This window comes from Scylla paramamosain, chromosome 13 (assembly GCF_035594125.1).
Source record: "Scylla paramamosain isolate STU-SP2022 chromosome 13, ASM3559412v1, whole genome shotgun sequence".
Classification (NCBI taxonomy): Eukaryota; Metazoa; Arthropoda; class Malacostraca; order Decapoda; family Portunidae; genus Scylla; species Scylla paramamosain.
Window position 1 is genome coordinate 781,056 of NC_087163.1, and position 16,755 is coordinate 797,810.

The 16,755-nt window shown below is 40.4% G+C and overlaps 1 protein-coding gene across 10 annotated transcripts in view; it reads left to right on the plus strand.

Moving 5' to 3' along the window:
• Positions 1 to 16,755, plus strand: part of LOC135106252 (protein seele-like) — a 39,392-nt gene that overhangs the window by 19,650 nt on the left and 2,987 nt on the right. For 2 of the 10 annotated variants that reach the window (XR_010271191.1, XR_010271190.1), the window contains exons 2-6: positions 8,410 to 8,509; positions 9,509 to 9,568; positions 10,191 to 10,283; positions 10,645 to 10,985; positions 15,017 to 15,125. Coding sequence is in view for 6 of the 10 variants with exons in the window: in XM_064015060.1 (XP_063871130.1) it covers positions 8,410 to 8,509; positions 9,509 to 9,568; positions 10,191 to 10,283; positions 10,645 to 10,968 (577 nt within the window). In the remaining 4 variants the exon portion in view is untranslated. Of the gene's footprint in view, positions 1 to 7,524; positions 7,706 to 7,899; positions 8,033 to 8,409; positions 8,510 to 9,508; positions 9,569 to 10,190; positions 10,284 to 10,644; positions 11,300 to 12,535; positions 12,770 to 15,016; positions 15,347 to 16,755 lie in introns of those variants that run through there. The other 8 variants (XR_010271188.1, XR_010271189.1, XM_064015064.1 and 5 more) reach the window with 8 other exon arrangements.

Below are 16,755 nucleotides of genomic sequence, written 5' to 3' on the forward strand. Positions count from 1 at the left end.
CTTTCATCCCTTTTACTAGTAAACTCTGGAACTTACTTCCTGCGTCTGTATTTCTCCCTGCCTATGACTTGAATTCTTTCAAGAGGGACGTCTCAAGACACTTCTCAAATTTTAAATAATCTTTTTAGTATATTCCTTAGGGGACAGCACTGTCGGTGGGCTATTTTTTTTTTTTTTCTGTTGTAGGCCGTTGTCAAAGCCCTTCTTACAAAAATAAGACAAAAAAAAATAATTAATCACCACTGTAGCCTTTCAAAACAGTCCTAATGATAGCCCAGGGTGTTTAAAGGTAGGCTTAGACGCGCACAAGAGACCGTGGCCGCGACCCAAGTACCTGTCATTGATTTAGTAGTGAAACACGTTACAAATGAGCATATCCCGCGGGCACACTTCGTGGCTACTCTAACATAAAAAAAATAAAAAAAAGAAGAAGAATCCCTCTGGACACATTTTTCAAGCGACGTCACACAACGCGAATTCGGCGACGGCAATAAAAAACGTGAATTAAATGAGTTGAACTCGAGCGAGGGACGTGCGTGGCTCATAGTCAAATCATTATATGGCGCTGCTACGGTCTAATAACTCTAATTATGCTCGACACTTTAAGAAAAGTGTTCATATTTATCCGACGGTAGCTAAAAATACATAAGTGAATAAATAAATAAAAACCTGGTGTAATCTTGTGTCTTCATGCAGACAGACTAAAATCCTATGGCTTGAAACTAATGTCCTCAATACTTTTTTTTTTTCCATTTCTCCTTCTGCTCAACCTCCTCCTCTTATCATCTTTATCTGTCTGACTGTCTATATTAATTCGAGTATTATGGTTTGTTTATCTGGTTACATAATTTGCTGATTTGCTTTTCATTGATACTTATGAAGGTACAGTGTGTGTGTGTGTGTGTGTGTGTGTAGCATCCTCACGGGTCAGTTGACTATTGGGCACATAAGGTTACGTTGTGCAGGTGTTCGGTTACTATAATTGACGGGACACACTCGAGAACATTCCTGCCGCGGCAGTCGCCTTGCCCCGCACTCAACCTTGTAAGCAGGTGTTGTTGTTGTTGTTGTTGTTGCTGTTGCTGTTGTTGTTGTTGTTGTTGTTGTTGTTGTTGTTGTTGTTGTTGATGTTGTCGTCATTTCTATTGGACAACTGCGCTGCGTGCATACAAGAGCCGTGTATGTGTGTGTGTGTGTGTGTGTGTACTGGCTCACACACACACACACACACACACACACACACACACACACACACACACACACACACACACACACACACACACACACACACACACACACACACACACACACACACACTAATTCAATTGAACACTTAAGAAGAGACAAAAGAAGAGATGAAAACAGGGTCTCTCTCTCTCTCTCTCTCTCTCTCTCTCTCTCTCTCTCTCTCTCTCTCTCTCTCTCTCTCTCTCTCTCTCTCTCTATCTATCTATCTATCTATCTATCTATCTATCTATCTATCTATCTATCTATCTATCTATCTATCTATACCTATCTATATATCTATCTGTTCATCTACATACCTATATCTCCCCATTTATCTATCTGCATTTGTATGTTTTCCTGTATGTCTATCTGCCTGTCTCTCCATCTATCTATGCATCACTTTATCTATCTGTCTGTCTAACTCTCAATCATTTTACCATACAATATCTATCTGCCTCCCTCCATATCACCTACCTATCTCTCTCTCCACACTGCGAGAATCTTCTGTAACACATTATTACATCTAGGTCTTCGCTTCACACCACAAGCTCAAATAGGCGGCGGCGGGCGGCGTGGCAGACCGTGGCTGGCTTCCTTACCTTTCCTCGCCATGTTATTAAGACTTGAGCTTCCTTTTGACCTCACGCGGGCGACAGGGTGGTGGGGAGTGTGTCAGGAGGCGGAGTGAGGCGCAAAGAACGAGGAGGCTGGGAAGAGGATGGGAGGGTAAGTGAAAGAAGATATAAGCGGTCCTCAGAGGCAGCCAGGTGAGTTTAGGTGGGTGAGGGACTGGCTGAGTGGAGGGAGATGGTGAGGGATTAAGAGAGAGAGAGAGAGAGAGAGAGGGGGGGGGAGACTGACAAGCGGGAGAAATAGATAACAGACAAAAATAGACACAGACTAAATAACAGAGACTTGGAAGAAGACAGACAGACAGACAGACAGACAGACAGACATAATAAGGAGACACACAGATAGTGAACAAATGAACACACAAACATTCGTACAGACAGATACTGACATATGAACAAATCAAACAAACTGGAGTAGACGGAAAGAAGAGCACAAAATACGCATACATATATACAGACAGACAGACGGATAGATAGACTTATAAATAGAAAGACAGGTAGGCAGACATCAAGACAAGCAGTTACAAGAACACACAGATAGACAGACGGATAGATAGGTAAACGGAGGCGAGTATTGGGGAGGGGGGTGAGGGAGAGGGGAGGAGGAGGAGGGAGAGGGGCCAGGCGAGGCGGGGGAGAGGGGAGGAGGGTGGGTGGCGATGATGGAGGTGTCCCAGCCAGCTGACAGGAAACTAAGTCACCATCACAGATTATCTCACTCTTATCTTTTCCCGCGGTGGGGAGAGAGAGAGAGAGAGAGAGAGAGAGAGAGAGAGAGAGAGAGAGAGAGAGAGAGAGAGAGAGAGAGAGAGAGAGAATCATAGCAACTTTAGTACATTACTGCTGCTTCTACTTCTACTGCTACTACTACTACTACTACTACTACTACTACTACTACTACTACTACTACTACTACTACTACTACTACTACTACCGATAATAATAATAATGATGATAATAATAGTGATAATAATAATAATAATAATAATAATAATAATAATAATAATAATAATAATAATAATGCTATAGCTACGCTTTTCATTAACTGCCAGTATTTCTACAACAACAACAACAACAACAACAACAACAACAACAACAACAACAACAACAACAACAACAACAACAACAACAACAACAACAACAACCACAAAAGACATTTCAGCTTTACACTTTTCAAGATTTCAAGACCCATGCTGCTGCCAACCACTGGTGCTAATACTCCTACTAATGCGGAGTTCGGAATCACTGAAATCGCTCTCAAGGGTCAAACCGCGCGCGCGCCCGTGTGTGTGTGTGTGTGTGTGTGTGTGTGTGTGTGTGTGTGTGTGTGTGTGTCCAAAAAGTTCATTTATTTACATATATATATACATTTATTTAGCTTTTTTGTTTTTATTTACTAGGTCATTTATGGGGAGAATATTCTCCTTGCATGCAAAGAATGCAGGTAATGGGTAACTTTTTTCCCCTTTTCATGATAAAATTCCTTATTTTAAGCGATGGACGGAACAATGCAACGACCCGCGCTTATAAAAGGCATTCCTCCTCCTCCTCCTCTTCTTCTTTTTCTTCTCCGTCTTCTTTTCCGTTTTCTTCTTCTTCCTCTTCTCATTATTATTATTATTATTATTATTATTATTATTATTAGCAGTAGTAGTAGTAGTAGTAGTAGTAGTAGTAGTAGTAGTAGTAGTAGTAGTAGTATTGTTGTTGCTGCTGCTGTTGCTATTATTATCACTGCTACTACTACTACTACTACTACTACTACGACTACTACTGCTACTTCTGCTGCTGCTGCTGCTGCTGCTGCTGCTGCTGCTACTGCTACTGCTACTGCTACTGCTACTGTTACTCCATCACCACCACCACTTCTGTCAAGATAGGGCCTGGGAACACGGTGGCAAGGAAGTGTGAGGAAAGCGGACATATGGGAACTCTCTTCCTTGATACCGTCAGCCTGAAGATCAGTAACGAGGAAATTCGTCGCTGTGCTCCTTCTTATTACGTATTTCATAATTTCTTGGTTCTCTCTCTCTCTCTCTCTCTCTCTCTCTCTCTCTCTCTCTCTCTCTCTCTCTCTCTCTCTCTCTCTCTCTCTCTCTCTCTCTCTCTCTGCGTTCAGTTCTTGCCAGCTGATCAGTGGTTGTAACGAAACATTGCGTCACAGCCACGCCTGTTTTTCGTTTTTTTTGTTTTTTTTTTTTTGGGGGGGGCGTTGCTGCTGCTGTTACTACTACTACTACTACTACTACCAATACTACTACTACTACTGATAATAATAATAATAATAACAATAATAATAATAATAATAATAATAATAATAATAATAATAATAATAATAACCGTGCTCAACTTCTTAGCTGTATGTTTTGTTTTTTGTTTTGTTTTTTGTCTTTTCTCCATCCTCACTTCATCCTTTTCCTCCTTCGCCTTGGAACGTTTTCTCTCCTACCTTCTCTTTCCTTCCCAACTTCCCTCCCTTTCCTGCCTTCATTCCTCCTCTCCCTAACCTTTCCTTCATCCCTCCTTCCCTTCCTAACCTTCCTCCATCCCTCCTTCCCTCCCTGACCTCCCTCCTTCTCTCGCTACCTGACCTCTCTCCCTCCCCACCTTCCCAGCACGGCACAACTTTGTCCTTCTCGTTACACAAGTTGGTAACTCCAGCGATCAGCCCTATCACAGAGCCGCGCCCCAGCCTCGTCCTGCCCTGAGCCACCAACAGAGGGATGGGCGGGGAGGATGTGTGCGCGCGTGTGTGTATGGCGATGTGTGTGATGTCGATGAAAGTGAAGGGAGATTGTGATAGGTAAATATATGATATGACAGGTCTCTCTCTCTCTCTCTCTCTCTCTCTCTCTCTCTCTCTCTCTCTCTCTCTCTCTCTCTCTCTCTCTCTCTCTCTCTCTCTCTCTCTCTCTCTCTCTCTCTCTCTCTCTCTCTCTCAGATTAACGTCAGAGTTTGTCTTCCTCTGCTTATCTGGTCCTCTTCCTTTCGTTTCGTTCTCCTGTTCATGTCTCCTCTTCCTCCTCCTGAGGCTCTTGGTCGCCCTGCCGCCCCCTGGAGTCCCTACTGAATGCACAGTTATATAGGTCCATCAGGCAGGCCGGTGCTCTCCTCACCTGAAGGCCTGAAGAAAGGTGTGTGCGGGGGAGCGCCAGGAGGACAGGAGGGCAAGAGGGTGGGGTAGCTTAGAGGAGTGATGCTACTGGGACAAGCTGAGGCTTTCTTGTAGTTGTATTGGCAGTGGTAGTGGTAGTAGTAGTAGTAGTAGTAGTAGTGGTAGTAGTAGTAGTAGTAGTAGTAGTAGTAGTAGTAGTAGTAGTAGTAGTAGTGATGGTTGTGGCGGTGGTGGTTGTGGCAGTGGTGGTGGTGGTAATAATAGTTGTTGTTGTGGTGGTGGTGATGGATGTAGTAGTAGTGTAATTTGGAAGGTGGTGGATGTAGTAGTAGCGGTTATTGTTTCCGTTATAGGTGTAGTAGTAGTAATTGTTGTTCTAGTTGTAATTGTCTTTGTTTGTTTTAAGAGGACAATCGATGTGAACCAAACTCTGCGTGCACCTCGGTATCTTTGTTGTTTGTTTGGGAACACACACATTAACATCTACCTCTACTTGATTCTGGCAACGCAAGGGTTTCATGAAGGCAGAATGTGTTAGCAGGATATCAGTTTCTGTGATGACATCTACACCAAACATGTCCTTATTGGGTGTTTCTAGGATATCAGTCTCCCTCATTTTCTAATGTTTTATCATGTTTTCTGATGTTCTTGTAGGATGATAGGTGAAAAGAGGTAGTTGTTTCATACAGGCACTGCCACATGTAGGCCTGATGGCTTCTTGCAGCTTCCCTTATTTTTTTTTATGTTTTTGTGGTGACAAAATTTACAACAAACATGTTCTTATTGGAAGCATCCCTCGTTATTCAGAACAAAATATAAAGCCTAAGTGAAATGAGATTACCTAATCAGCGTTTTTCAGTTCAGCAGTTTTATCAAAGATAAATAATTCAGTGCTTCCATTATTTTTTTCATATTGTATACAAGGAAAAATCCTTATCGGTTACTGTTTTGGCATCAGTCTAGTGCTGGTGGAGGAACATTCTACTTACCTCACTTACGTCATGTTCCGTTGAGCCATTTTCCTCGAATTCTGTTGGGAACTGAATTTCCGGGATAATGTGAGATAAAGACGAAAAGCGACAGGATGTATAGCAGGTGATAGGGGAGAGGGTATGAATTCCCATTACTCCTCCTACTCCTCCTCCTCTTCCTTTTCCTCCCGGCATGGCACATTAACCCGTCAGGGCAAGTGAGGGCCGCGTCACGGGACGTCCTGATCTCTAATGAACTTCCAGGTGAGTTAAGGACGAGGAGTTTAAGGCGTCTCGAGAAGCTGCGGCTCAAGGAGACCAAGAGGAGAGGAGTGAGGAAGAAAAATAGGGAGGGTAGAAAGGGACACAGATGATAGGGGAAATTAACGAGTAAAGAAGTGAAGGAGGAGGAGGAGGAGGAGGAGGAGGAGGGTAAAATTGCTAAATAAATCTAGGAGAAAGAATGATAGGAGAAAATTCAAGAAAATCAATTGCATTTAACAAGCAAACTACAAACAGACCTTTAGGTCTATGTAAGCGTGTTTAGAAGCTAATTTAAATTAACAACCGGATGAAGGAATAAGGTAGTAAAGCAAAAAAACTTTTTCATCACCATCACCTCCTATTTTCATGTACATGGAAACAGTTGGGAAAAGGACCATGCGCTGTGGAAAAGTCCGGTTTTCACTGGAAAGGATGAAAGGAGCCAAATTCACCTCATGGTGAACTCTGTTTTGACAATCTGGAAGAGTGAACATATTGAAGAGTAAAAGTGAAAAAAATAAATAAAAATAAATAGAATAGATTAAAAATTAAAGTATGCAAAAACCATGTCATACTGCAACATACCATAGTGACTGAATATGATTAAGATGTGGATATGTTGGCAGCCTGTGCTACACTTGAGAAGATGGTCATAAAATGCAAAGAACTTATAATCTAATGTGTATCTATTCAGACAAGAAGGTATTTTGTTGAGTTTATCGGTTTTATTTATGAAAGTTTCGAGTGAATTGTTTGTTCACGGCTAGTGAAGGTAGTTTATTTGTTCACGAGCAGGAGGAGGAGCAGGAGTGCAGTGATCATGGAAAAGAAATAGAAATGAATAGGAGAGAGAGAGAGAGAGAGAGAGAGAGAGAGAGAGAGAGAGAGAGAGAGAGGCTAGAAATACTCCTCTCCTATCATGTTCGTCTCTTAACAACAGGAATGTGTCTTATTTTTCATTGATGATTGTTTTGAAAGGCTGCTTACATACATCTCGTTTGTTGTGTCTGTATACTTCACATAATACGAAATATTCAACAATCTTGTTTCTTCTGGTGTCGCATTAACACATGTCTATTTTCTGTCACCTTCCATACTGTTAAGAAATTTGCCGGCAAATTCATCATAACAACCATCACGCTGCCAAACGTACGATGATAACATCTAAATACATATATTTTCTATTCCTAATCATCTTCTGTAGAAAGCAGTAACGTACATACAGTCAACTATAGTTATGTATCATTGTACCGTGTAGTCAGTGTGGATAGAAGGGAAAGTGGAGGGTATGACAGCCAGGCAAGCACACACACCTGTTGCGGGGCACACGTGGGGCAGCCACAAGGTGACACGTGGACGGCCGCGCTCAGCTGATCGCAGGCGCCACACAGCTGCTGCTCCCTCCACACCCATACACTGCCTACCTCCACCACCCTTGCCTCACCGGACTGCCCTCTGGTCACACCTTGCTGCTGCTCCCCACACCTTGACGCAGGTAACCATGACCTCGTAGCTCTCACTTAACGTTGCATCACCATCCACCAACATTCAGTACAGGTTGCGTCAAAACGTTTCCCCAGCTTCCACCCCTCGTGAAGCGCCACTCATGTGATTGCTTCCTCTGTGAGTCACCTCATAGACATATTATGGGTCGGCTCGTATGAACCGCATTCTTAAATGTTCCATCTCTTCACCACGTCCACTTTCAAGAGGCTTTAGTAGAAGCCAGTGGGTTTTACGAGGATGTTTATCAGTTTAACAGTTGTATTCTAATAAAAAAAAAAAAAGATAATTTGTACTGTTATCTCTGTAGCCCCAGAAGGTAAGTCTTACCAATAACGGCACCTTATCATGTTGCTGCCCCTCTTCAGGACAAGGAAGCTTTGGGGCACTAGTGTTGATGTGTAGTCCTCGTCTGGCTGGGAATCTGCTGAGAAAGCAAGGTTTTATGGTGGAGGAGGCCAAACTAGGCCAAATTTGGGTTATTTCTAAAATCTAATGACAAAGATACCACTTTTGAGAAAAATCCTTAAAAACTCAACAAGCAGAATATCTGCTTCCCACATCCCCCACTATGTTATCCTAATCTTTTGAAGTCATGGGAGGTCTCTATCCTCCACATTCCCCACTATGCTCTCTCAACCTGTAAAATTGCAGTTTAGCACAATACATCCTATCTTCTTTTCTTTTCCTCCTCAGGAACAAAAAGATGGGATTTAGCCGTGAAGTTGTGCAAGTGGTGATCATTGCTGCTGCTGTGGTGAGCTGTGTGTCAGCCTCAAAGCCTCCCAAGTCAAAGGTAAGAGTCATAATCCATGGCACCACACAATGTCTCGGTAGATGTGCCTGCACCTTGAATTTTTGTAATAGTATCAGTACAGTCTTGGACTAATTAGTGGCTTATCCCTGACTGAAGTCAGAAAGAACTGTTAATGAGGTATTTTCTTCACATAACCACAAAGTGAAGCGGATGATGCCTGAATATTTTGTTGGGTAGGAATGTGAATGGATGAGTTTGAGTGGAATGTTTTAGGTATATTATGCAAGTATAATATCCATGAGGTATGAAGGAAAGTGGTTTGAATGATGGTGAGGGAAACTAAGTGTGCTGCATCCTAAATGCCCAACAGGAAGTGTTATTATTAGGAGTTGAGGAAAATTGCCGCAAATGGGTTAAAGATGTATATAAATTAAATGTCAGGTTTTATATGAATAGGTAATTCAAAATTCCTTAGTAGTTTGTCATGCTTCTCATTTGTATTTTTATATATTTTATATAAAGCATGACAAACTTTCAAATTATAACTTGGGGATACTATTTTACACAGAGTGATAAGAGTGATACCCAAAAGAGTTCTCCAAACTGTTCTATGAAGTGCCATTGTTATTGTCTTGGGGTGTGGAGGTGCTCAGCTGTGTGATGTGGGCTTCACTGGTGCTTTTCTACCAAGACAGAAAAGGTATCATATGCTACGAGTAGTAGAGTGTGTGTGTGTGTGTGTGTGTGTGTGTGTGTGTGTGTGTGTGTGTGTGTGTTCTAAAATCAAGAAAAGTTCCAATCCTTAGCATTCTGGGCATTCTTGAAAAACAAGAAGCATTACTCAAATTCTTGTCAATTCAAAAAGATGTCACTGTGGGCCTTGTTTATAAGCTTAATATAAAAACCACACCACACAGAAGTGTGTGTGTGCATAGATGTCTGTGTGTCTGTGTCTATTAGGAAGTATTAAGAGAAGTGTGCTTCAGGAAGCACAGGTATTCCTTGTGTGAGACTGATGATGTGTTCGTTCCCCTGCAGGTTTTGAAGTGTGCTGTGTGCCGCAGCGTGGTGAGTGAGCTGCACGACGCCATCCTGGAGGTAGGTGATGTGTGTGTGTGTGTGTGTGTGTGTGTGTGTGTGTGTGTGTGTGTGTGTGTGTGTGTGTGAGAGAGAGAGAGTGTGAGAGTGTGGCATGCTGACATAGTTAGAGTATGAAGGACTTGTGTGCTCCCATACATGTCAGTTTCAAACTTGGCCGTAAACGTGTGGATGTTCAGGGTTTCCAGGGTCTGTGTTCTTCAAATATCTTGCCTGTTTTAATGTGTATTGGGTGAGGTCTCTCTCTCTCTCTCTCTCTCTCTCTCTCTCTCTCTCTCCTTCTCTCTCTCTCTCTCTCTCTCTCTCTCTCTCTCCTCTCTCTCTCTCCTCTCTCTCTCTCTCTCTCTCTCTCTCTCTCTCTCTCTCTCTCTCTCTCTCTCTCTCTCTCTCTCTCTCTCTCTCTGCTTCTGCATTTGCCATTTTATTGTATTTTCTGCTTCCTGCTGTTTAAAAAGATGGAGTTGACAGGGAGGAGGAATGGAGCCTGAAAACTTGGATATTCTGTAAAACAGTGCAGAAAATACCTTTACATTTTTTTATAATTTCATACATCTTTCCTTATTGTCCCTTTATATTTGAGAGAGAAAGCAACATTTATAACACAACATTACATATATTCTAGGTTGATCCCAGGAAAACCATTGATGTGGGCTCCTATCGCATTGAGGCTGATGGAAAACAGAAGGTTTCAGCTGTGAAGTATGCTGGCTCGGAGGTATTGTCAGTCTTTCAAAAGTAATCGTAGTTAAGTTTTGTAGTTCCCTGTTTAGCCATTCCTATGCTACTAACACTAACCTTGCTTCATTATTTACAAATTGATAACACCTTTCTCATTTTTTTGTAGTCAGTCATGTACACTATGTTAACAAATAGCATTCACTTTTTTAATAATTTATCAGAATACAAAGTCTATGTTCTTAATAGAATTAAAGACTGACAAAGATGTCATTTTCCAGTTTTTAGTACTGCCCAAATCAGAAATGAGTGTAATAACCATTGAGAGATGCAGAATGAAGGAATGCCTTTATAGGTAGCACACACCACCATCATCACCATGCATTTGGTTACTTCGTCAGATGCACATGATGGAAGTGATGGAGACAGTGTGCAAGAGCATGAAGGACTATGCTCAGGCCAGACACAAGGAGACAGGACGCCTGGAGGCCATCAAACTGGTGGTTGGTGGCAGCATGAACCCACGCATGGGGGAATATGAAATGGTGCAGGACCCAGACCTCAACAAAGGCCTGGAGTTCCACTGTGAGGCAATTCTTGAGGAGTTTGAGGATGAAATTGGGTCATTCTTCAAGAGCAATGGTGACAGCAAACTGTTTGACCTGCAGGAACAGTTTTGCAATGAGGTGACAAGTTTGTGCTCAGGTGTCAAGGATGAGTTATAGTGCAAGAAAACATGCAGGTACTATTTATATTTTGTTCTTGTTCATGTTGTAGTTTGGTTTTGTATGCAGTTGCATGATGACAGCAATAACTTTGTAGAATTTGTTATCTCTTATAAAATGACCAAGTAACAACTTAGTAGAATATGATGTGGTATCCAGTAGCCAGAATGTTGTGGTGGGCATGGGGAAGGTCAACATGGTGACTGGACCCTTGTAGTCTTCTCCTATACATGAAACAACCAGTTAGTGACATCCAAAAATATACTTACATATGAACTTGGAATGTACTTATTCCTGGTGAGAAAAAAATAAATAGAATGTACCATGAAAAGTAGCATCTAGAATTATCAAAACTTTGGCCTCCCTTGATATCAGACAACCCTGAGAATGTTGGGGTGTGCGTGCATGTGTGTGTGCATACGCGTGTGTGTGTGTGTGTGTGTGTGTGTGTGCGTGCATGCGTGCATGCGTGCGTGCGTGCGTGCGTGTGTGTGTGTGTGTGTGCCTTTCTTCAACTCATTCAGTTTTAATATTTCAACATGGGAAGTTTCATTTCCTAACATGATTTAGTCTCTTAACTTGAGTTCCTATCCCATCTTTCCCTATCAATACTTCTCCTTTCCTCTTTTTGTTGTTCCCATTATTGTTTTAATCTCTCTCTCTCTCTCTCTCTCTCTCTCTCTCTCTCTCTCTCTCTCTCTCTCTCTCTCTCTCTCTCTCTCTCTCTCTCTCTCTCTCTCTCTCTCTCTCTCTCTCTCTCTCTCTCTCTCTCTCTCTCTCTCTCTCTCATATCAGTCTGATTCTTCCTCATGTGACAGCTTTTTAAGACTTGGAGTTGGCAGTTGCTGTTTTTGTCTGTGTATATCAGCCTGACAGATACTCATAGCACTGACAAATCAACATGCCTTATTGTACTTTAAGAAAGAAATGTACATGTGTTTCTCTTATGGTGATTTTTGCAAAACTTTAGCCACCTCTCACTCTTCAGCTCCTTTCTTTTTCTCTTTTGTAATTATCAGTTAGTGTATCCAGCTGATGCCCTCCTGAAAACTGGGTAATGTAGGTTGGGCATACACACAAGGAGCACAGATATGGAAGAGGGTTTCCCCAGTCCCCTTACTCCATCCCTTTCAGTCACTTTGTGTGATGGTGCTGGGAATGTTGCCAGGCAGTGTTCTACTATTCTCAACTTTTCTTGCTCATGTCCATGTTGTTCAAGCTGCCTTTGCTGCATTTAGGATCTAACCATGATGGTATGTTGTTATTTACCTCTTTCTTGTGTTTTGCCTTTGTTTCTTAGTCATCTTGTCACCTTTAGAAGCTTTTCATTTCTTTATTTTGTTTTCCAGTGTCTGTTTTTTTTCAGGTTTTCCATTTCCTTTCTTGAGATCTTTTGCTTCATGCTTCTGGGTGCTTCAGGGTTCTGCCTAACCAACATTGCTCTCCATCCAACATCTGGTACAGTTTTTTTTTTTTTCCCACTTTTATCCCTGCAAAAAAAAAAAATCCTTATGAACTTTTACTTCTTCACTTCTACATCCCTCATAATCTTATCTCATTATTCTAGGTCAGACTCAGGCAGCCCTCCTATCTTCATCCTGCAACTCAGCATTCATATACTACACGACAGTTGCTCTACAGTTCATTTCCACAATTGCACAATATTCATCACTTGAGAACATCCATGCAGTTTGGCAGCATGTGGGTTTCACTCACAAAGTTTAGGTTTTCTTACTGATCCAGAGGAAAGATTACATGGAATAATGTAATTTTGTAATAAAATGACACATTACAAGCTTGACTCAGTCTCTTGAAAATACAAATAAGTAAATACACAACTTTCTTCTCCTACTGGAGAACTTGTTGAACTCACTTGTGAAGTGGAACAGTAAAACACGAAGTGTACAGAATGTTCAGAATTGCCATGGACAAAATGGATGAGGAGTAAGACAAGTTTGGTATTGATTTATGGATCACATCTTCAGTCTTTGGATAATGACAAAGAAGATTAAAAACACTGACAAAATAAGAGGAATATGTGTTTCATTCATGGATCTTGGGAATCTGTGCCACAGCTAAGAAAAGGTGAGCACTTCTTTTTAGAATCCTGTGATTGCTGAGATAACCTCACAATAAAGGCCCGTCCACACAGTCAAGCAGACCAACAGGCACTGCCCACAACCAGGCTAAGTTCACAGGCACAACTGTAGTGTTGTCCACATGGTGTTGATCTGGTCCAGTCCAATCCAGGCACAGCCAGAGCAACTGCTTGGACATAGACAGTGTCTGGTGGTTTCACACCACTATCAACACAGGCACTTACTGTGCTTTAGTGGGCACAAGCAGTAAGCCATTCAGCAGGAAAACTGCACGTTTGTGGTTGTGGACACTACTCAGTCATCTGGACGTAATAAAGTTTCCTCATAGAGATCATTTTTACAAAGTCTGCATGAGTTGAGTATGTATTAGTTTTACAGGATCCAGATCAGTTGCTCAATGACTGCAGCTGAGTGCTGAGTGCTGCAGCAAAATGAACACTGTCATCTTGGTGGCCTTCATGGAAAGAGGCTGGCCATGGACACACAATATAATGCTCAAACACCACTTTGCAAAAAATTATAAAATGAAATTGAGAGGTTGGCTAGTTTAGTTTTTTATGTGTCTTGATACTCCTCTCAACAGGAAGAGGGAAAAGAGAAACAGGCTTAGACTTCCAAAGTTAACTAACTAAAGAGACAAAAGAGTGAGATGGATAGCATAGGGTTGAGGGTGAGCAGGTCTTGTGCAGTGAGGAAGTGGGAGGAGGGAGGCATACAGTTAGCAAGTTTAGAAAAACAATAACTATGGAAAATAATTATGAAAAATAAAGAGATGCATCACTGCACTGAGCTGTAAGAGACTGAAGACTCAAGTAAAGGAGACAAGTAGAGGCAAAAAGCTTTTGATTCCATCCAGTTTGATGAGGCTGTGAAGGTGTATCCATTCCATACACGGGAACCATACTCCATGTAAGAACAGATGAGGTCCTTGTGTTGAGTTAATATTTGGGAAGGAAGAAATTGGCAGTGAAAGAACATATGGCTCCATGTTAGTTGTTTTAATAAACAGTGAGATGTGAAATTTCCAGTTGAAATTTTTAGATAAGCACAGCCTTTTATTGCACTATTAATATATCTTACTAATAAGAAATTTTTTTTGTCACTTATGGTCTATGAATAAATCTGGTTGTAAGATGAATAAAGGCAAGGGTTGGCAGTATTAGTAGAAATCATCATAGGATGGAATTTAAGTTCTTTTGTGTTTGCAGATGGCAATAGAATGTAAATTTGTAAATCAGTCCAATACTTTCAAAATAATAAATGTTAAAAGACAATACTTCTAGAGCAGAAAACAAGATTATTGACTTAGCAGAGAGCATGTAGGGTAGAATTAGAAAACCATAAGCAGTAAGGGAGGTGAGACAGTTAATGGAAAGAGTAAATGAGTCTAGATAACTCAACCCCATCCTGTCCAAGAATGTAAACCAGGAAAGACAACAGAGAAAGAGAATCATGTAGAGAAGAAAATTAATGCAATTTTGGGTGTGTATAAGATGGTCAGTGGGCATACTTGAGGGGGCACTTCAGGATAGCTTAAACAACATAAGCAGGAGTTGATGTTAAGGAATGAATTGAAGACAGAAGAAGCAAGGAATTGTCAGAGATGTCTGTGGTTTCAGGGACAAAAAGTTGGAGTATGTTATAATGGAGGAGAAATTATTAATTGAATGGTGATAAATTGCACCCCCTTGAGATGATGTGCAAGTGAGATGACAAGAATATAAAGTGAGTGGATGATGTTAGTGCAAGCAAGTTTTTTTTTTTTTTTTTTTTTTTTTTTTTGAAGGTGACAGGGTAGCATCAGTATCAGTTTCAGTGTACTTGTGACAAACAAGGAACAACTGCTTAAACCTCCTCCATCTGTGTTTTCTCTATCTGGTGCCTATGGTTCCCACTTTCTCCTTTGTGGTGTAATACATTCAGCACCTCATATATTTGTACGTTTTCAGCTGGAGACGCAGTCATACCTGGAGGTGGTGGAAAAACTGGCTTCTGAAGCAAAGCACAAGAGAATGCACTGCTGAAAGGGAAGAGACTGAAGCTGAAGGAAAGGAGGAGGTAAGTGGAGGCCTGTCATTTGAATCTTGTATTACCATCGGCTGCAGCACAAACTTACCCAACCTGACAGATGCATGACTCACAGGATTGAGTTGAGGAAAGGTGACCAATTGCTGCCTTCCTGATCTCTGGACACTTGAGGTGGTCACTCACTCTCATCACAGAAGATTCAACAATATGTCTTTAGGAAGGAAATATAATACATAAACTTTACAAAGAGAGATGTGTGTGTGTATTTACCTAGTTTACCTAGTTGTATTGTACAGAGCATGAACTAAAGTTCATTTTGTTCTGTTTCCATAACCATATTTATCCAGTTTCTCTTTAAACATGTGTACACTATTTGCCACAACCATCTCTTCAAATCATTCCAGATTTCAATAGTTTGATAGTGTGTGTGTGTGTGTGTGTGTGTGTGTGTGTGTGTGTGTGTGTGTGTGTGTGTGTGTGTGTGTGTGTGTGAAATCAGGAGTAGGAGCTGTAATGTTAAAGTAACTAACTTTGCATTAAAGAAATTAAGCTCATTAAACTTCATAATTACCTTTATTGTTATTATCAATGAAAATATCTTACTTTCTTAGTTTTATGTATCTGAATATTATTCTTGAAAGAGACAGCAATGATTCACTGATGCCTGACTTGCTACAGGACCAGTACAGGATCAGCACACTCACTACAGAATAGACTTAATATTTTTTTCCTGTAAAACTGCTTCACATGTACCTTCCTTTTCCTTATATATATATATATATATATATATATATATATATATATATATATATATATATATATATATATATATATATATATATATATTAGTTTAAATCATTAGGTATTTTACTCTCAATATAACACTTAAATAATTTTTAATATTATATTTAATTTTTACTTAAATCATGATTTTTTACTCCTAATATAACTCTAAATAATTGTAATACAACATATTTCATTTTGATTTAAATCATAATTTTTTTGGTCAATATAACACTTAAATAATTTTTAATACAGTATATTTAATTTTGATTTAAATAATTATTTTTCTAACTCAATTTAACACGTAAATAATTTTTAATACAATATGTTTAATTTTGATTTAAATCATGATTTTTTTACTGTAATTTAGATTAATTAAAATCACTTGATTTAAATCAAACCAACCCTGTCCTGGACATGTGTCCTGCCATCCACATCAAGCAGCAGTCAGTAGTGGTGGGACAATAGATTTGCCCTACACCACCAGTCACCAAAAATTGCAGCAGACAAGTAGGCACAGGTAGTGTAGGCCTAGCCACATACTGCATAACCACCCTCTCCTTGAAATGTGATATATTATAATGTAAAACACACACAAAAAATAAAAATATTTATTTGTAAAAATAGACAGTTGCAAAATTACCATCATTTGCCTCATATTTATGTAAATGTGTCTGCCTGTCTCACTAATAAAGGGAGCCAAGTTACATGGGCAGTTCAACTCATCAGTTAACTTCTTTGTTTTTCTGGCAATAACTGCATTGTTGTTTCATCAGTGGGAGTCACAATGATGTACTGGACATGGACAGCTTTTCTGTCATTATCTTAAACCATGTGTAACAAAAATTTGACAGGGCTTTGCTTTATTATGGGTGGT